The sequence below is a fragment of the Diabrotica undecimpunctata genome, chromosome 10 (genome assembly GCF_040954645.1).
Source record: "Diabrotica undecimpunctata isolate CICGRU chromosome 10, icDiaUnde3, whole genome shotgun sequence".
Classification (NCBI taxonomy): Eukaryota; Metazoa; Arthropoda; class Insecta; order Coleoptera; family Chrysomelidae; genus Diabrotica; species Diabrotica undecimpunctata.
In genome coordinates this window covers 72,442,120-72,464,412 of record NC_092812.1, presented here as the reverse complement: position 1 = coordinate 72,464,412, position 22,293 = coordinate 72,442,120, and the positions used below count along the sequence as shown (strand labels likewise).

General features: G+C 34.4%; 1 protein-coding gene across 5 annotated transcripts in view; it reads left to right on the top strand.

The window, feature by feature from the left end:
* dop (microtubule-associated serine/threonine (MAST) protein kinase dop) overlaps positions 1 to 22,293 on the top strand; it is an 86,001-nt gene that overhangs the window by 43,554 nt on the left and 20,154 nt on the right. For 2 of the 5 annotated variants that reach the window (XM_072546670.1, XM_072546665.1), the window contains exons 7-13: positions 203 to 930; positions 5,694 to 5,764; positions 9,734 to 9,985; positions 10,669 to 10,896; positions 15,496 to 15,791; positions 15,951 to 16,236; positions 16,296 to 16,525. In XM_072546670.1, the coding sequence (XP_072402771.1) occupies positions 203 to 930; positions 5,694 to 5,764; positions 9,734 to 9,985; positions 10,669 to 10,896; positions 15,496 to 15,791; positions 15,951 to 16,236; positions 16,296 to 16,525 (2,091 nt within the window). The remainder of the gene's footprint in view (positions 1 to 202; positions 931 to 5,693; positions 5,765 to 9,733; positions 9,986 to 10,668; positions 10,897 to 15,495; positions 15,792 to 15,950; positions 16,237 to 16,295; positions 16,526 to 22,293) is intronic. The other 3 variants (XM_072546667.1, XM_072546669.1, XM_072546668.1) reach the window with 3 other exon arrangements.

Below are 22,293 nucleotides of genomic sequence, written 5' to 3'. Positions count from 1 at the left end.
TCTTTTTTCAGCAAATAATACCCATGGATCGATTTTTTTGCACCTGAGTGTATAATCTCCCAGATTTCGTAAGCTCTTTGGAGTCGCAGTAGTCAGCGCTGTACAAAATTATACCTGTTCTATACGCATTGTACCTATATCACTCAGTTTGTTTACTTCTTTTGCAAGTAGTATGTAAACTAATATTTAAACTTTATTTTAGACTAGGGAAAAATCAGAAGGTGCAGCTAACTTACTGACAAGTTTTATAAAGAAACTTTTATTAATCATATCTCGGCCGGCCCGTTTATTAGAATGTTTGGAGTTTGATCCAGAAGAATTCTACCACTTTCTAGAGGCAGCAGAGGGCCAGGTAAAAGGTGTTCAAGGTATAAAAGCAGATATTCCACAATATATTATACAGAAATTAGGTTTAAATCGAGATCCGATAGCAGAACTTCAACAGGAATTACGAGATTGTAACTGGTCGAATGAGAACAAGCCAGTAGTTTTGAACACAACTCCCACTATGAGGAAGACCCTGTGTAACCCAAGCGAACATGATTTTGAAGTTGCCAAACTGATTTCAAATGGTGCCTATGGAGCGGTATACTTGGTGAAGCATAAACAAACCAGATTACGATTTGCAATGAAAAAGATCAACAAAAACAACTTAATGTTGCGCAATCAGGTAGAACAAGTTTTTGCTGAACGAGATATCCTTAGCTTTGCAGACAATCCTTTTGTAGTCAGTATGTATTGCAGTTTCGAGACTAAAAAGCATCTCTGCCTGGTGATGGAATATGTTGAAGGAGGCGATTGTGCTAGTTTGTTGAAAAATATTGGAGTCCTACCAGCTGATATGGCCCGATTTTATTTTGCCGAGACCGTACTTGCTGTTGAGTACTTACATTCTTATGGGATAGTGCATAGAGATCTAAAACCTGATAAGTAAGTTCATCATTTATCTTTTATATTTATATATAAGCAAAGCATTTTACTAAGATAAAATTATAATTCATTTTACATCTTATTAATTTAGATAGGTAGAAATCTGGAGGCAACAGACTAACGCACTGCGAATTTTGCAAATCTATTGTACTTATTCATCAATAAAGCTCCTTCATCTAGGGCGGCCCTCTTGATGAGGTTTCACAGATTTGATAGTGGTCTCTGCATATATCCTGATGCTTGTGGTTTTAACTATCTGATGTTTAGATATCATAGTATTGTTACGGTCTGCTCATACTCTACCAAAAACCTTTTTTAAACCTACAGTGTCCAGTCAGCAGTCTCGCTATTATCTTAATAATTTTCCGGCTATAGCTTAGTAAGTATGCTGTAAAGGGTGTACTACCACCCATTAAGATAGGCAAAATTCTTCGAACCCGAGTAACGACATTCAAACAGCCAGAATGTTAGTTTTGGAACCGTCTATTATTACTGGCGTTTGGAACCGAAGAGCTTGTTATTACTGGCGTACCGGTTTCTCACTCCTTTTTGGTATCGTAGGTTGAAAATTTTTGTTAAGTTATATCTCCGAACCATTTCGGACAGGCGGGTATTCCTAAAACAGGATCTGTCTTTATTTTCCGATACAACCTTGATTATTATGTCCCTTGGATTACACTTATAGGAGCCTTACCCTGTAGCAGCCTGTGTATTAAGACTTTACCTCTGCCTCCTATAAACCTGAAAGGTTGACACTGAAGCATGCAAATCTTTGAATGCTACTAAGCAGTCGAACTGCTAGACTGCTGCGTTTTGTTGTACCAAGCCAGTGATCCAGTTATCATGGGCATTATTGCGTACAACCATTTCATTTTTGGCTTTGGCGATTACAACCCTCTGTTTAACATTTAGGATGTGTAGTTTCGGTGTGATCTTCTTCCCGAATATGACACCTTTTTACTTGCAAATGGAATCTTCACTCCCTGAGTACTGGTGGAAAAGTCCATGTAGTGTTCTTCTTTTAGTACAGGCGATAACTGTACCACACCATTTGTCAAAGGTAAAACTTCCTTTGACCACGATTGCCAGGTTTTCTTTATATCTTCTTCTTCTTGATGTGCCTATCCGTTACGAATGTTGGCGATCATCATGGCAATCTTTATCTTATCTGCAGCAGCGCGGAAAAGCTGCACAGATGTTGTATTAAACCAGATTCTGAGGTTATTTAACCAAGATGTTCTTCTTCCTGGACCTCTTTTTCCAAATATTTTAAAATTTTCCAAATTAAAAGTTCAATACATTTAACACCACACGTTTTACTTGCACACTGAGAGTCACACCCTGTTTGAAATTCACGACAGATACTGGCAACGGCTTTCATAGTTTTTGCCAACAAGTTTTTGGTCTAATGACCAGTACCCAAATAGACAAAGAGACATGTTTGCTTTGCGAGGACAATGGGGATTAAAACTGATTCACTTCTAATGCTTTTATAATGATCTTTATTTCCCAAAGAATGTGTTCACAATGGAAGCTATTGAAAATTTTTGATATATTTTACTGTTTTATAGTATTTTTCTTCATGTTATTGTTTAGTTCGACAATGTAACTCTGTTATTTATACATATCTGATTGAATCATGCTTTAGTTGAAACAATAATGATAGTATGTTGTACAACCGTAGGAAATTGTTTTGTGTGCGTATATTCCAGTGCTATGATTCTTAAATCCGGTCCTGATGCGCCGCTCGGGGCAAACCGGCAACTTGTTCTGCCATTCTCCCGTAAGAAATACATTGCCTATCTTACCTGCACTACATTCTAAATGTGGCTTCGACTATAGATTAAATAAAATCAGAAAATGTTATTGTTTTTAATGCAGAATAATATATTTATATTAAAATCCACAAGGAAACTAAATTCCTGTAGCTGGCTGTATACCATGTATCACAAAAAAATTATTTAAAAATTCCTCTATAAAAGGTATCAACAGTTGCTATCAACAAGTCCTCGTAGACACTTCGCCTCAGGATTAGCAACCTCCAGTGGAGTCTTACGTTGCCATGTCATCTATTCCTGTTGTAACTTAAACATAGTCCAGTTACTGTGGCATTTTCCCTTTAAATTTTTTATAACTGCACCGATTTATCTGAAATTTTAACAGTGGGTAGTAAATTACTTAAAAAACATAAGTTATATTGTGCCGATGTGTGCTTCTACCCCTGGGGTGGTTTGCACCCCATCTAGGAGGTTGAACTTTTTACACTCAAAATAACCCCGGGAATTGATATAGAATCAAATTTTAAACAAAAAATGTCATATAAATTTTTTTCGCTAAATTAATACTTTTTAAGTTATACGCACTTGAAAAAGTAAACTTTTCGCAAAAAAGAACATGTTTTCCAATGATTTTGTACGAAAAACTCAAAAACAAAGCGTTTTATTGAAAAATCTATAATGAACAAAAATAAAGTTTATAAAAAAACAAAGAGATTGTTTTTTTATTAATTTTTATAAGTTCAATACTAAGCGATTTATAATTGTTTGAAGATGACTTTTTATTTTTGGGATACTATACTCGATGCATTTAACATCAAATATCGGAAAATGGACATCTTTTTTGATAAAAACTCATACAACACTTTTTAAAGAGCTAGAAAAAACCTTTAAAATGAGCTATGTTAAAAGCCATTTCGATTAAAACAAAGCGAAATACGAAGGAAAGAATTTGAATTACTCTAACGTTTAAAAAAAAAACGAGCAGTATAAGTAACACTATTTCGATCAGAATTGAAATTAAACGTATATCTTCTACAATTCATTTTATTTTAGTGTTATTTATAAGTTTTAAAAGTTTAGCCTGTTTAAAATGCGTATTTTTTGAAAAAATCATGTTTAAATTAAAAAATCTTTTTTTTTTGATTATTTAAAAATTTACATTTTTTCAAAATAAATCTAAAACTATAAGAGATACGTGAAAAATGGTTCTATACCAAAATGTAGTTTTTTTCTTAACAAAAATTTTGATTTTTTTATTTTTGCTGTAGCTCGAAAAATAATAGAGATATAGCCAATTGAAGTTTGAGATACAGCGGCTGACACACCTGTAATCAGCACTTTGGCCCTTTACTATTTAAAAAGAAAGAATTTTAACATATTTTAATCTACTTAGTCTTGTAGCTTTTGAAATTACCTTCAAAATATTTTTTTAATGGACACTGTAGCTTAAAAATTAACGGAGTTATTCTAAAAAAATTTTGGAGCATGTTATTTATATTTTGGAGCATCAACTTATTTTCTGTATATATAAATGCTTTATTCAAGTACATATATTCGAAAAACTGGTAACAGACACACTAACACTCACACAAATATGTATATAATACATACATACATACTGTACAATTTTGCTGTATGGCCTTGCCAAAGACACCCACATGAACAAAATGAATAAGGTCGAAGATTATTCATCATTACTTGAACAAATGCGATACGAATCGTTTATTAAAGCCACAACTAAAAATAGTGCAGTTAAATTATCATCTCTTGTACCAACTGTAAGTGCCTGAATGAGCATATCAAAAGAGTTTATTTACAAACTCAGATATGCTTTGGAAACAAAGAGATTGATATAACGGATTGGGGATGGTTCAAGAGTGATGATATTTTACAACCAATAAAAATGAAAAGTTCACCTGCACCAGAAGAACTATTGAAACTGATTTTTTGAAATTGCAAAAAGGGTTGCGGCTCAGCGTGTGGCTGTCGTAGACTAGGTCTATTTTGCAATGCTACGTGTGGAACATGCTCTGGCGACAATTGTCAAAACTGTCCTGCAATAGACGAAGAGGTGGAGTTAGAACACGACGAGAATGGCGCTTCAGACAATGAATAATTTGATATATTGTAAATAATTTTTATTTTTGTAAATATATTTTGTATACTTTCTAATGTAAAGTATTTTCATGCATAATTTTTTACAATAAAAACAAAGGAATTTTTGAATATAAATGTACATTAAAAACTTTTGAAGTTGTTTAAAAAGATTTTTTTATATATTTTGACATAGGGGGTAGTTTTTAAGGGTTGAAGTGTTGCAATCAACCAAAATTATTTTATGTAAGCAGAGAATTACATTGTAGATGATATAAATGCACTACAAAAGCGTTTGAATCTGTTAAACGATTTTTTACAATTATTTTTATTAAAAGGGGTGGTTTTTAAGATTATTTAAGGGTTGAGAATGAACACAATATCCATTAATATAATTGACAATATTTCAATTACCTAATTTAACACGATTTAAATCCATAAAATGCTTTAATATAAATTTTTTTCATTATTTTCAATAAGGGGTGATTTCACCCCTTAAAAATAAAAAGCTCACCTATCGCATATATAACTTTTGAAGAGGGAGGTAAGATAAGCCTAATTCCAAATTATGAGCAAAATCGATTTAGTTATAAAAAATTTAGAGGTATTGACCTCTTTTCCTCCACGGTGACTGGAGTAACATCCTAGTTTATAAAGTTAAATAATGTAACTTAAAGTTAATTTAACAACATTTAAAGGGGTTTTACCCAAGTATTTAGTGGCTCAAAACATGTACATCCAGATAGCACTGATGATGGAATATTAATTCCGAAAACGTTCTGTGATGCAGTTCTGGGTTTTTTAATATTATACCTTTTATAAAGGAATTTTTAAATATTTTTTTGTATTTATATTAAGTTTTAAGTTTAAAACTGTTGGTTTTTGTTTCAGTCTTCTGATAACAGCACTTGGCCACATCAAACTTACAGACTTCGGATTGAGCAAAGTTGGTCTAATGTCATGTAAGTGTATTTTTTTACATTAACATAATTCATATTATATAATTTATTCCACAGGAAATGTACATAAAGAATAACCTTACAGCTTTGGTCATACCACATTACATACTATAACAGTTATTGTGGAACAGGAGGTAACAAAAACTTGATTGACAAAATGAGTTGACAAATTGACAAAAAAAGATAATTTATGTTTAAACGCAAGCACTGTTCGCAAGCAGGTACATATAAATTATAAGTCGACAAAAATTTATATAGAGTGGATAAACTCCCGTCTCCTCCGGTTTTAAAGCTCTATAGATATCTTTTAATGATGTAGGGTACTCGTTTTCTTGTTTAATTTTGTAAATTATTTTGTACATAGTTTCCTCCCTCTGGTTTTTCTTTGCATTGTTGCATACAAGCCTTGTTGAGGTCCTATGTAATGACGTGTCTAAGAGACATGTGATATTGAAAAGATGGTTATAGTTGATCCTACTCTCCATATATGTCGTAGCTATTTTATTCTGTTGCTTTATTTTACACACTATATCTTCAATGATTTCTTTTAGTAGTTCATGGTATGTTATTTGTTAAAATTCGTTCAATTAGTTTTCTTAGTCCTAATATTATTATTTCTCCATAAGTTGCTTACTGGTATGGATGACATCTATTGTTTCTGCCGTTGAGTCCTACTCTGTCCCAGTTTACATTGTATTGTATTGAAGAGTTCTAGACTAGGCGGGATCTGTAGAAATTCAGACCATAATGGACATTTTCCATAGGAAGCTATTTTTTTGCTGGAATCCTAGGCTAGGCTCTCCTAGTGAACCGATTTGAATTTTACAAAAAGCGTTTGAAAGTTTGAGCCTTCCTTTATATGTAAAAAAATTTGCAACTATCTGAGAGCCTTATTTAGGGCCTACTATAAATTTGAAAATATGCGATTTTTTTCCAGTAGGCTGGATTGCAAAATTATTATGCAAAACCTATACGGCCGATCTTAACAAAATTTAGCACACGTTTTAAACATATTAAAAAGTTTTTCTAGGCGGAATATGGAGCTTGTAAGTCAAGTTTAGAAAGTCGAAAACATTTAAAGGATTAACTTCATTTTTTTCCAATTATTGCTATTTTTTCAACAATAAACATTAAATTTTCAATTTCTAGCCAACGAAATATTGTGTAAAATTGAATAACGAAACTTTTAACTTCTTATAATTTTTTCTCTAGGATCAATATTTTCCGAATTATAAACGAAAATAGGAGCAAAAAAAATGAGAAATTTTCAATTGTTTTCAGATTTTGTTAAATAAAAAATTTAGCACAGGGTTTGCGACTGGCGCATATCGTGATTATCGATATTGGGCATATCCTGAAGGGATTCCAGCAAAAAAATAGCTTCCTATGGAAAATGTCCAATAGACTATTCGGTTTTTTATCGGATTTATGGTTATGGTATTTTTTGAATAACTTTCGCTGACGGATTAGTAGCTTATTTATACGAATAGTGTCGTTAGAATTATTAATAAATAACCTTAGATAAAGACTATTAATCCCATGGTCTTCGAGAATTAAGAATAAAGTAGATATAAGGAATTACAGTGACTAGATTCAGTGCATATGCTACATCAGGTAACATACTTGAATACCAGTTAAATTATTTAAAAATATAGCTATATATTTTGTTGGAAGCATAGCAAGGTTTTTAGGAGCAGGGGTGAGTTTCTGAGCGCTGTATCGGCCACCTCAGAGGTAAATGTAAGAGGAGATCTCCGATAACATTGCGGATTTTATGATGCAATTTCGAACGTTTATATTGATAAGAATTGGGAGTTTTGGGAGGTAGGTGACAGTTTATCGATCCCAGCAACTGAGACAGCCTACTGTCAACCTCAGCAGAATGAGGAGAGTTGGTTTTGGTATCGCAGAACCTCGTTGCTAGTTTGATTTGCCAATTTTTCAGTGGCAAGAAGTCGTCAAGGCTACATAGCAACTGTGTAGCTCATTAGTTTTCTGGAGAGAATTTTTGGTGAGAATTCATCTGTTGGTTTCCTTGACTACTCTTGGTGTAACGTTCCTGGACTAAGGCACAGTCTTGTTCAGCACTAACTGTTGACGGGCTGCTAATCCTCAAGGTGCTCTTACAATACACCTGAGGCTTCGAAAATGACCGAACAAGGTGCTCTGGACGCCGATGGCTTTCTTCTTATGCACTATTTCTTTCGTTAGAATCCTACGCCATAGTTTATAGCATGCTTAAACCTTAAAATAGCATTATTTTAAAACATATCTTTAAACATATCATATTTTTAAAAAGTATCTTATCTTCTTCTTCTAATGGCGCTACAATCATTTGTGAGTCTTGGCCTGCTTAACAATGTTCTTCCATTCTGCCCTGTCGGATACTTTCCTTCGCCACTGCCTGATGTTCATGGTTTTAAGATCCCTCTCTACGTCGTCTATCCATCTTTTACGGGGCCTTCCTCTTGTTCTGTTTCTTTGGGGCTTCCATCTCTGGACTACTTTTACAGCTCGATTATCTGGCATTCTTTCTAGGTGACCAAGCCAGTTTAGTCTTTGTGACTTTTTTTTGTGTTTTTGCGATACAAAAAGTATCTTATAATTCTGTTAATTACTAACTAACTTTAAAAGTGATAGGCCTAGAATGTAAGCTGAAAAGTATCTTAACTGCATGGAAAATCAGAAGGAATCAAATTGAGAAGCAATATTTTTCTCTTCAAATAAAATTTATTTATTATTGGTTGGACATATCATAATTTACTATCGGTTTATGTTTTTGTGGATCTTAAAAAAGGTAAATAAGTTTATCTATTCAACTTAAAAGTATATTCAGTACAACTTTTGCTGCGAATATAGTTAGAATTTGCTGTTATTGTGGTTATAACTAAGTTAATATGCAAAGAAATCATCTTGATGCTGAAACACACCTACGAGCTATTGGTATGATACATGGTGGTATGAACATCCACGACGTGGTAGAAGCTGTGCATTCTACCAAAAGTACTGTAGGACAGTTATGGCAGCGTTTTCAAGAAACTGGTGATGTAAGAGAAAAACACACTAGTACAACAAGAGCAACACAACCGGTGCATGACAGATTTGTTCGCTTTCAGTCAATAAGGAACCCCAATGTTACTGCTAGCCATCTAAGAAGTGAGCTTCAAAACATTCATGGCATTAATGTCTCTGCTCAAACCTGCATAAATAGCTTGTGTGAGGGTAATCTTCACGCTAGACGTCCCGGTAGAGTTGCAGTATTATCTCGTGGGAATCACACAAGGAGATTAGAATGGACCGACGAACATCAAATTTGGCAAGAACGAGAATGGGCAAACATTCTTTTCACCGATGCATCCAGGTTTGGTTTACGACCCGATTGTTCGTCCATACGATGCACAATTCGGAGAAAATTTTGTGCGCACGTCTGCATGTTGCAAGAATCGTGAGAAATTTTTTAGAGCAGAACAATATTCAGCTATTGCCCTAGCCTACTCAATCCCTCGACTTGAATCCCATCGAGCACGTTTGGGAGAAGCTAAAAAGACGTGTTTACGAGGAGAAAAAAGACGAAGGATTAATGTTGTCAGGTCGATGTCGAGCTCTCATTAATAACAGAAGGCTCAGACACAGAAGGCTCTACTAACAAGAGAATACGACTTTATTTTTAAATTTTAGTTGAGAATTTTTGTTTTAATTATTTTTTTCATTTTTTTAAACCCTCTGGGTTATTTACAATTTATCGTTAACTCATTCAGCTCCGATCAAAATTAAAAAGCCTCAGCTCCATTGCCACAGAAATAATTTCGTTTGAATATGTAATATACATAAAGCGCGCTTACGCGTCGAGAGCACTAACCACTCATATTTGGACGCGCGTACGCGTCACCGGAGCTGGAAGGGTTAAGAAATATTTTTGAAATAAATTGTCAGAGTACCATTTAATCACTTTTTGATTACTTTGCCCCCTAGACGATTTAGATGTGTATATTTTAGTGGCAACCAATTTATATGAAGGGTATATGGATACGGACTCAAGAAAATTTTCAGATAAACAGGTTTTTGGTACTCCCGAATATATAGCACCAGAAGTAATCTTAAGACAAGGATATGGAAAACCAGTTGATTGGTGGTCAATGGGAATTATTCTCTATGAATTTCTTGTTGGTTGTGTTCCCTTTTTTGGCGATACACCGGAAGAGCTATTCGCACACACAGTGCAAGGTAAGTTTAGAATTTTTATAGTTTATATAATTTCTCTTTGACTTTTTCATGTCACGCGCTTGTAAGTAGGTACACTGAAAAGGTGGTGAAAAAATACTTTCTTATCTTAAAAAAAAAGATAAAAACCTATGATCAATAGGAACAGATAACATTTTTTTCTTAAAACCATATTTCCATTGTTTATTTACATTAAGAGTTGAAAATTAAACAGATTATAAGTGAAGATCTACAACGTGTAAAAAGTTATAACTCGTTAAAGTGATCATACTCGTAAAATACCGCCACTAAAGTGGAGGGGAGAACTTTCTTAGCTCCGTTTTTTAGAATGGAACTTCAAATTGAAGCCCGTTGGAAAATTTGAATATATCGCCTTCTATGGCACGCAGAACATTCAGTTTTTTCAAACGGGGGTGACAAACAAATTTTTTCCATAAAAAAGTTATTGAATTTTGTTTAATTGATTTAAAATATGAAACGACTAATTTTTTAAGTTTTTACACACTCTGAATAAAATGGCTTTAAAATAAATTTTGAGTTGAATTATTTTGAAGGTTAGGTTTTTATTACCGGGCATATTGCTCTTATAATGAAACACATTAGTCTTGTATACTCTGACCTACAGTATTATTTATCGTGTTTATCAAAAGATTATGTAATATTTACTAATGTTTAATCTCTTTTAGACGAAATTGAATGGCCTGATAATGATGATTGGCCTGTACAGGAAGAAGCGAAAGATCTCATAGTTTCCCTATTACAACACTCGCCTAGAGATAGACTTGGAACAGGAGGTGCACAAGAAATTAAGGAACATGTGTATTTCCATGGAATAGACTGGAATTCTTTGCTTAGGAAAAAGGCTGAATTTATACCGCAACTTGAACATGATGAAGATACCAGCTATTTTGACAGTAAGTATAATTATCGGTAAATGTTTCAAAGTAATGTTAATAATTATAGTGATCAATATTTTTCTATATTTAACCATTTTTGTACATTTTTCTCTATATTCACTATGAATAGACAAAGTGACATATTTTCGTGAACAGTTCGGTATTAGCAATATTCTAAATATTGAGTTGTTTGAAAAATTACCGTTTAAAATAGAATTGTTTTCTATAAAAACTCACAAATTAAACATCATAACTATTTTATAAATATTTATTTCTTTATTTTGTTTTTAAATTATATGTATATGGTTGCTATACTCTTTAAAATACAGGGTATCTCATTAATAATTAAAAATATTTGAACCGTAGATTTCTGGGTCCAATATATTAAGATTTAACCCAACTCGCTTAAATAAAATGTGATTCCCCTCTGAGTTACAGGGTGTTTCATTTAAAAATTAAAACTATTTGAACCCATCACTTTAAAACTGTTTTACATAATCTTGTCATACTTGGCTGGAAGTGTAGGTACGTAAGTACGTACGTAGTAGGACGCCCACTCCGTTCTTCATCATGCACATTTGTGCGGCCATCTTTAAATGCTCTCACCCATTTCCTTACCATTCCATCACTCATAATGTTTTGTCCGTAAACTTCAACGATCTCACGATGAATATCGATCGGTTTTACGCCTTTAGCGTAAAACCGATTTACTAAGAAATCGTATAACGGCCCGTACTTCACAATCAGCGTGAATCACGATTGTTGGAGGCATCTTAAACACTGGAGTAAACAAGTATACAATGAAGAATCAGACTGTAATGACGTCAGTGCGTAGACAAGAGATGTAGGTAACCAGCGCTCATGCGCGGAACGCCGACCGTAGCGCTGCGGCGGCGGAATCGCAAAACGGTACTTACTTAAAAAACATGCCTCGTATTAATTGAAATCAATAAACTCTTAATGGATATACTCAGTGCAGGAAGTCTAAACAGTCGAGCTGGGTTCCCTACGGGGTGAGGTTGCAATAAAATTTTTAAAAAGTCATGTTTTCAATTCTAGAAGTAAAAAGTTTTGATATTTTTTTTTTGGAAATGTTGCTGATATAAGTAAAGGAGAAATATCTGATGTTATTTGTGGCATTGGGTTGAAGCAAGCATTGTGATGAATAAGCAAGCTTTTCTGCAATTTTAAGTTTAGCTCTGTTTAGAAGCTTATGGATGATGTTAGGATCATAACCATTATTGAAGCAATTTGCTTGAGAGTATTAAGTTCTAAATTGAAGTTCTAATTAGAAAGTGGAAATTTGAGAGCCTATAAATGTAACTATCTATCTATTAATGGAGAAGTTTTGAATAACTTACGTTTTGCAGACGATACAGTAATAATGACGGATAACAACAATGATTTACAGAACGTAATGCAACGCCTTAATGAATGCTATCATGAGTACGGACTGAAGATAAATTTAAAGAAAACTAAATGCATGATCATGACTAAATCTGCACATACAAATATCCAATTGACTATTGAAGATACTGCAATTGAGAGTGTTAATAACTATAAATACTTAGGAACATGGATAACATCAGATGTAGACCAAACCAAAGAAATTAGGACACGCATTAAATAGCACGTGCATCATTCAGTAAACTTAAAAAGTTTCTTTGTTGTCGGGATATAAGGTTAGAACTACGCCTGAGAATGCTTCGAATTTACGTGTTCTCTACTCTTCTTTATGGCTTGGAAGCGTGGACACTAAAACAAGTCCATCTGAATAAGTTGACCGCTTTTGAATTTTGGTGTTACAGAAGAATCCTACGAATATCATGTAACGTAACACAGTATTTTTTTCTTTGTTTCCCATTCTGTATCCTCTTCCTTTGTTTATGCTTTTGATGATTTCATCCATGATTAAATTGAAGAGCATATGCCTCAATAAGTCCCCCTGTATTATTCCGCTGCCTAGTTCTATAGATTCTGTAAGTTGTCCGTCTATTCTGACTTCCATTTTGTTGTTTTGGTAGATATTTTCCATAGTTTTATATTTAGGGGGACTTCTCTATTGTACAGAAGATGGATTGAGTCTTACTCTGTCAAATGCTTTCTTTAAGTCAATCAGACACAACATTGCTGTTGTTACTGACGCTAAATATTCTGAGAGTTGTAAAATTTAAAAAGCTGATTAAGTGAAAATACCGCGGCATAACAATTTTACTAATCTTGAAATGCGAGATATGCTCTGTGTTTATGTAAAAAGAAAATTATTCCTGTCTTGCTGCTGCACGAAGATATAGAGAAATTTATCCAGACAGATTTCAAGTCAATCTCCAAACTTTCAGTAATATTTTTAGTCGATTAGGAGACATTGGACAATTTAAGCCTAAAAGTCGAGGTAGAATAGGAGATAGAATAGGAGAAGTCAGTAAATATGAGACGACCTAAAATTTTGACAGTTGATCAGGAGGATGATATTTTAGCGTGACTTTCTAATAATCCTGAACTAAGCACTCGGCGTTTATTAGCAGTGACTGGAGTACGCCACTGTTCAATTTTTCGAGTACTGAAAAAAGAAAATTTACGACCTCACCACTTTATACCCGTACAAAATGTATTACCTACAGATTATCCTTTACGATTGAATTTTGGTCAGTGGATGATAAATAAAGAAACCAAAATCGTAATTTTATTAAAAAAAATCTTTTTGCTGACTAGGCTACATTTACACGTAGATTAGTATTTAACTGGAAAACAAGCCATAATTGGTATATTGAAAATTCCCATCTATTTCGAGAATCACATTTTCAACATGAATTTAATATTAATGTATGGTGTGCAGTATATTTGGAGATAGTTTGTTGGGTCCTTATGAATTACTATCAAATTTGAATGGTAACTCGTATTTAGAGTTTCTAGAAACTACACTTTTAGACGATGTAGAAGAATTGCCACTTAATTCAAAAAGATATATATGGTTCATACAGGACTTAGCTCCGACTCATTGATCTGTAATAGTAAGTAACTATCTAGATCAGCGATTTCCTCATCGTTGGAATGGCAGAGGTAGTGAAGTTCCGTGGCCGCCTACAACATCCGAACGTAATCCCTTGGATTTTTATTTCTGGGGACATATGAAATCACTGTACTCACAAGAATTAAATAATCGTCAAGCACCATGGCAGCAAATAGTAAATTCCGCCACTCAGCCAAACATTATTTAAAGTTAGAAGATCGTTTAACGAAATAATTGATAAGCTTATTCAGGTAAATGGGCGTCACATTGAACAATTGTTATAAAAGGTTTAGTTAAAATGTGTTTTTTGGTATTTTCATATTATTAAAATCGTTCTTTTATTTAGATTATAAAAAAATGGTTATAACAAGAAACTTCAATAAATCACATTATGTTTTTTGTTAATAGCGATTAAAATTTCATTTGCGTAATAAATGCAATCTTATGACCCCAAAACACCGACATAATACATTAATCAAAATAACTGCGCCGCTTCATTTTTAACTTCAAAAATATCTCGAAAAATAATGACTTTATCGTTACTAATAAAAGTATGTTATTTACATAGAAAGTATTGGAGAATCGAAAAATTGCGATAAAATAGCAATTCTGCCCTTTCCCATATCGTACGCCTCTAGTAGTGGCCAGAAACGTTCATTTAGCATAATTTAGTAGGGTTTACAGTACCTACACTTCTTGCCAAGTATGACAAGGGTATGTCAAATAGTTTTAAAGTACTCGATATAAATAGTTTTATTTTTAAATAACACACACTGTAACTCAATAAGAGCTACATTTGATTTAAGTGATTTGGGTTAAACTTCTAATATTTTAAGCCCAGGAATCTACAGGTAAAATATTTCCAATTATTAATGAAACACCCTGTATAAGATTATTCTGCAAGTTTTAAATAATATTTGGAAATAAAATTTTTCGATTAATAATGAGAAAAATGATTATAATCTGTGAGATTCGGAACAGAAAACATTTAAAATAACGCATCAACATGTAGAAAGTTATTTTTATTTTATTTGAAATGTTGGTATTTGTACACGAATTTAAAAAAAAATACAATGTCCTACAACCCTTTAAAGATTTAAAATTTAAGTTTTGACAAACAAAAATTCAAAACTATTTCTTTAAAAATGAGCCATCCATGGTGCGCCAAAGATTAAGGGTTTAAAAGCGAAGCGATTTGCTCCTTCTCGATTTTACTATTTCAAAAACTGAATTCGTAACTTCAAATTTGGAAGTAGCAATATCTCCGGTTCTAATAAACGAAAATGGATTTTTTTTAAATTTGGGGTACCTCGTTGCTTAGATTATAAAAACTATCATCATGCTGCTACAGCTCTTAAAGGCCTTCTCAAGATTTCTGCGCCATTGTGCTCTGTACCTTGCTTAAATTTTCCAGTTGACAATAATAATCTTCTCAGCATCTCAGTTATTTTAAGGAAACTTACAGTAATATTATTATTTTTATCCTTTTTCCCACTATTAATGAACAAGATCAGTTTTTCCCACTAGTCGCTTCGCACTTGAGATGGATACCTTTTGTAGACATATATTCTATATTCTGATATATTTATGTTTTAATTTTTTTCTAGGCAGAATAGACCGTTACTGTCACGAACTAGAGGATGACACGGATGACACCGACGATTCTCCTGTGTTTGGTTTATTTTCATCATGTTCTCCCCAATATAAGAAAGTATCAGAACTAAGTTCTTTGAGCACTGACACCGATCCCGAAAATAATTACTCATCCTTGAAAATGAGCAATTCTGATTTGTCGGTCCCTGGGACTCCTGAGATTGTAGATTCGAGACCTACGATAAAAACGACTGAAAATTTAGTGCTACGTTCAAGAACATTCGAAAAGAGGAAACCTGAGAATAAAATGGTGAGTAATGAAGATTGTTTATTTTTTACGTTTTCACCGTATCATCTTAGTATCGTTTGATAACCATTACGTGTGGGATGATATTCTGATAAACTCTCATTTTTACCAAATTTTAGTTACTTCTATCAGACTAGCACTACATTTTTGTTTTTTTTATAGGTGTCACTCGATTTATCATGTACAATAAGTACTCCTGAATCATCGCAAACTGACAGTGATGACGTGTCCCCTCAAATCAATAGAAGAAAAAAGACAGCACATTCAAGAGAATTTTTACCGAAGTTTTCAATATCTGTGGAAGATGAGCATTGTTGTATATCTTCACCTGGAGAAAATAAAGAATTTCCGTCCCTGAGTCAAATAAAAGCTGGATTAATTGGACATTCTTCTAGATCGGTCGTCCGAAGTGCAAGTACTTCTGGATTGTCACTTATGATTCCAACAGGTAATGAAACTACCAAAATGATAGATATTCGAGTAGAAATATACTATTCTTTTTTTCAGAAGATATAACAACAACCACCCACTTAATACATTCACCAGGAGCTGGAGGAAGTTCCAGTACAGCAAGTTCCAGAGATACTTCTCCATGTCGTGAGCTTTCTCCTTTGGGAACCACGTTGAAACCGCCTATAATTATACGCAGAGGACCTAAAGGCTTTGGATTTACTGTGCATACAATTCGAGTATATTATGGAGATACTGATGTATATACAATGCATCATCTAGTTATGGTAAGTACTTAGGGTTGTTTGAGCTGTACGAATGATCTTCATTTATAGAGTAACTAAGTCACTAATAAGTCATCATCATCATCATATAACGGGGGTCCTACGGCGATTGCCGCTTCCCGCATTTCAGCCTCCATCTTTTCCTATCTCTCCAATCTCCCTCTTCTAAGCCTCTAGATTGCATTGTTTTTGTAATTTCTCTTCTCCAGGAATTTGGTGGTCTTCCCCTTTTCCTTCTTTCTGGCGGAACATACATTAAGGCTTTCTTTGGCCACCGCTCCTCCTCCATTCTCATCACGTGACCATACCATTGTAATTGCCTTCCTTGTATTCTATCTGAAAGAGTATCTCTAATTCCTGTACGGTTTCGTATTTCCTCATTCCTGATTCTTTCCATTCTCGATACTCGACATGACCTTCTAAGATAATCCATTTCCACAACGTCTACTTTATCTCGTTCATTCTTTGTCATCGTCCAACATTCGGCACCATATGTGGTAATTGGTTCTACAATTGCTCTGTATACGCGAAGTTTGGTATGCATCTTTATTTTATTAGACCACAGTAATGAATTCAGTATTCGTATGCATTTTTTCCCTTGGGTTATTCGGTTTTGTACATCTATCTTAACTCTGCCATCTGCTGATATGATGCTTCCTAGATATTTATACTGGTTGCAGCCTTTTATGACTGCGTTTTCAAGCCTTAGATCTGTGGTATTTCCTCCAATTTTTAAATATTCTGTTTTGCTTATGTTTACAGTAAGCCCCCATTTGGCATATTCCTCAAATAATTTTCGATTCATATAATTTATATCTTCCTCATCGGTTGCAACCACCACCTGATCATCTGCAAACAACAATGTATACAGAGTTTCTTGTCCCACTTCGATGCCCATAAATCTACATTTATTTCTCCAATTCCTCAATGCTTCTTGGACGTATATTTTAAAGAGTGTCGGTGACAAACAGCATCCTTGCTTTAGGCCTTTAGTGACTTTAAATTCATTTGAGGTTCTGGTTCCAATTTTTACACAACTAACTGCATTTTCGTACAATTTATATATCGCTCGGATATACGTCGAATCCAATCCGGACCTTTTGAGGACCTCAAACATTTTCTTTAACGGGACACTATCATATGCTTTCTCAAGGTCTATAAATACCAAATGGGTCTCTCTACTTCTTTCGACACGCTTTTCAATTATTTGTCGTAGGATAAATATATTATCAAGGCAGGATCTCCCGGTACGAAATCCGCTTTGTTCTTCAATATCTTGTATCTGTCTTTCAACCCTCTTCTTTAATATTCTGCCGTACAACCGGCCCACAGAGCTCGTCACACTAATACCTCTATAATTGGAACAGTCTCTTTTATTTCCTCTTTTATATATGGAGCTTATATAAGATTTATTCCAATCTCTAGGAATTTCCTGGTCTCCACACATACATTTATTGAAAAGGTCTACTATTAATTCTAAAAGTGCAGTCGGCCCATATTTAACCAGCTCTATGGGAATGTCTCCAGGCCCTGCGGCTTTTCCGTTTTTAACCTCTTTTAAGGTTTCCGTCAATTCAGATAATGTTATTATAGGGATTTCCTGTCTTTCGTCTCTGTTGTCTATTAATTCCCTTATCTTTTCCCATCTGTACTCTACTCTATCCTCTTTCAGCAGTTTCGTATAATATTCTTCCCATTCATTTAACTTTATGAGAGAAATGTTGTCTTCATTTTTCTCATTTTTCCTAAACTGTTTTAATGTTTTCCAAGCTTGCGCCACTTTTGTTCCACCCATAAATCTGTCCAGTTCATCACACTTAGCCTCCCAGTTTATATTTTTCGCCTTATCCACGTCTTTTTTAACTTCTCTATTCCATTTAGCGTATATTTCTCTGTCTTGAGGATCTTTGGATTGAAGCCATATGTGATATGCTTGTTTTTTCTTGAGAACTTTCTCTTCTAGTTCCGTTGACAACCATTCAGGTTTTCCTTTTTTCCGATTTTCAACTTTTCCCAGTGCTTCATTTGCCGCTTCATGAATATATTTTTTAATTACCTCATACAGACTTTCAGGGTCTAAGTCCTTTGTTTCTATATTTTTTATTTTCTGAGCTATTCTAATTTTATATAAGAACTTTGTCGAATCTTGTTTAAAGCTTTCCAGGTTATATTTTATGTTTTCTATGGTTGTTCCTATGTCTGTTACTTCATCATTTTTGTGACTTGATTGTTCTCTCTTAAATGTCACCATTACTTTTGCAATAATCATATGGTGGTCACTTCCACATTCTGGCCCTCTAAACACCTTCACGTCCTTCGTTTTTAGTTTAGAATCTTTACGATGAATGAAATAGTCAATTATTGATTTTAAATTCCTGGTAGGCTGCGTCCATGTAAATTTATGTATATTCTTATGGGGGAAGAAACCATTTAATATTTTCAAAGAATGTGCCTCGCAAAAATCTATTAATCTTTGGCCATTGTCATTCAGAATGTCTTCTCCATATCTCCCTATGATTTCACTGTTGGAGCTCTTTCCGGTTCTTGCATTAAGATCACCTAAGATCCAAATTTCTTTCTTCTTATTAATTGTGGCTAGAACAGTTGTTAACTTGTTAAAGTACTCTTCCTTGCTGTCAACCCTTGAGTCATCCGTCGGTGCATATGTTCCAATTACCACTATTTCATGGCCATTTTTCTTAATTTCCATGAGGATAATTCTTTCATCTATTTCTTGCCATGATTTAATACATTTTTTCAGTTTCTGATGTATTGCTATAGACACTCCCCTTTTAGCTCGTTCGCTCTTTTCTACGCCACTATAGAAATGCAGGTATTCGTTTATCTTTTCATTTCCTCTTCCTTTTTTCTTTACTTCAGTTAATACACAGATGTCTAGTTTCATTTTACTCAGTTCACGGAAGACCTCCTCTTGTTTTGTCCTTATTCCTTGTATGTTCCAAGCACCCAAATTCATAATCCATTTTCTTTGCGAATTTCGTTTATAGTTTAATCCGTCCGAATTCCAAGGCTTTTTGCTGAAATTTTTAACTTTGATCATTTTTTCCGAGTATCGAGGAGTTGGCCCGATGCCTCAACCCCCAACTTGGAGGACCAGGGTTTTAAATCAGAGTATCCTTCTCTTAGATAAGTTGCCTTCTCTACGGCTTAGGAGTCCTATCTACCCCACCTGTTGGTCCGCGGGTGGTATTTTATTTCCCACCTACCCGCCGGCCTAGCTGCAAACAGGCCGGTGAGGGCATTCCCCTATCCGCCACCTGGGGACGCGCTCTCTAGGGTTACAGGTTCCCCCGAGGTCACTAATAAGTCACTAACGATTAACGCATCTAAAGTTTTCCCATCTATGTATCAATATAAGGGTACGAGCTTACTAACCTGAAATTTATATCACTGGATTCTGCTTCAATTGCACAGGCCAACAAAAAAATTTTGGTTGAAAACTTTTTTGACTTTAGTAGCTGATTTTTATGTGCTGAAACCAAATCTGATTTTAGTTTTTTATATCACCCATAGTTTTTGAGCAACCTGCTTTTGTTATATGCTTTCTTTCTCTTTTCCTTTGAAGCTTCTTGTGTTGCTTCTTCTGCGATGAGTCGCTTGTAGAGCTTCACGGTGAAGTGACCAACAGTAGTCTCCTATCATGTTGGTGTTATGGGGTTCCAGCGGCCCTGGTAGCGTTTCCCATCAATTTAATATCCTGGTGAAAACGCTCACCCTGCTCCTCACTAACGTCTCCCAAATTTTCCCAAGATGACTGTTCAAAAAGTGAACTTTTAGGCTCATCAAAGACCAAAACAAAACTTCTTTGACATGTTAGCTACAATAGTAACTTATTCTTGCTTTTCCTTAAGTCTTTTTTAACTACTTGCTGGAATAGTACCCATGCTTGTTTCTTATTTATGGTCATTGTGGTTTCAAAATTAACGTCAAACATCATTTTTCGAATGTCAGCTCCTACAAAGACGCCTTCTTTAAGTTTAGCTTCTGAGAGATTCCCTCAGCACCTAACGGTAGAAAAGGAACGACTATGTATGTATGTTCTGAAAGGTTTGAAAACTTTTGGCAGATATACTTGAAACGAGGTCCATCTTTGGGCTATGCCTTCACAAACTGTTTCATGAGGTCTAACTTCAATGTAGAGGTGGTAGGAGAATGTTCTTAGGATATACAAGGTTTTTGCAGAGAATATTCATCTCACCGCCTCACAGGCCAGTTCTTTCTGCACCAATGTCGATCTCTAGCTCTACTGTCCCCTTCACACAAGAAACATGGAAATTTGGTAAAACCACTTTGCTGACCATACTTTTTTAATCTCCACATATCATCCAACCATGAGCAGAATAGCCAATTTTATTCAACACTATTTCTAGGTTTTCATAGCTCTCTTTCATATGCACAGAATGGTCAACAGGTATAGATGCATAAGTGTTACCATTGTGTAATAAAATAGCTTTAAACTAGCTTTGGATGAATAAATAAAGAGGCTCCATTCTTCTTTTTTGTATTCAACACTGAATTCGTTCATCAGACCAGTACACTAAATCACATTCTTGTTAAAACAATGTTGAAAACTGCTGATCTCTCTTCCTATACACATATATGCTGGTTCCAACTGCCAACAGCTCTCTTCTTTTAGTCTAGAACCTAGTTATTCATCTTCTTCTTTTGTTAACCCAAGATCCCTAACCAAGTCGTTAAGCTCGATCTGCGTAAACAGTTTAGGCTCTATATTTTCTGCCGTACATTGGAACTCTTCATCATCTTGCTCACTAGCTCTGACTTTACACCAGAAAACACTTCAGTTTAAACAGAATTCAAATTATTTAGAGGTTCTGGACCGGCAAATTTACATCGGGCCCTAATGGTCGGATGGCGGGCGTTAGGTTAGGGTAGCTTATTACCTTTATCAACACTGCAAAAGTAGCTATCATCAGTGTGGTTTCTAGGCTCCCTCCATACCATAGAAACAGCAAACTTAAAGGCTTTTTCTCCCTTTTTGACCATTTTGTAAGATCTTCAACACAACCTTAACATTCCCTATGCGGGGCCCAAGATTTATCCTTATCACAGAAGTTTAGTTCCAAAATATGAGAAATAAACCTTTTTCACAAAGTCTGTAATATTTCTTTGGTGTTTTTTAATAACAAACTCACCGCAAATATAACAAAAACTGTCAGCAGAGTTCTTACAACCACGATTAGACATTTTACTGAGCACATGTAGTGGAAACCAGAACGTGAGGTTGGGTTAACAGTAAACAAAACATCAGCTGTGAAGTAAATGTGTTTCAGCGGTGTTGCCAACTCTTCTACATCCAGTACCAGTTATTTTATGTTTGAACTATATAAAAGCTGTTAAATTCTTTGAGAAATCACAAAATTTAATAAATTAAAGCGTCATTAAAGCATATTTGGGTTTAATACTCTAAAAAACAAAAGAATCATTCGTTTTTCATCGTTGGCCTGTGTTATCGATTAATATAAATTTTATTAGGTACTCAACTGAAAATAATTTTAGCTAGTGTTGTCCTAGCTATATAAAATATGTTTGAATGAAAAATAAAAATTAACAGGTTTATGTAGTTATATAATCAATAAACCCAAAAGTTACAGTTAGGTATAGGGTTAGTTTAGCTGCATTACATGAATGCACATAAAATTTAACTTTTTTTACTTATTTGCCACCTTTTTTGGAAGATATACATTTTGGCAATTTTAAAACAACATTATGTGTGTCTACACAATTTAATA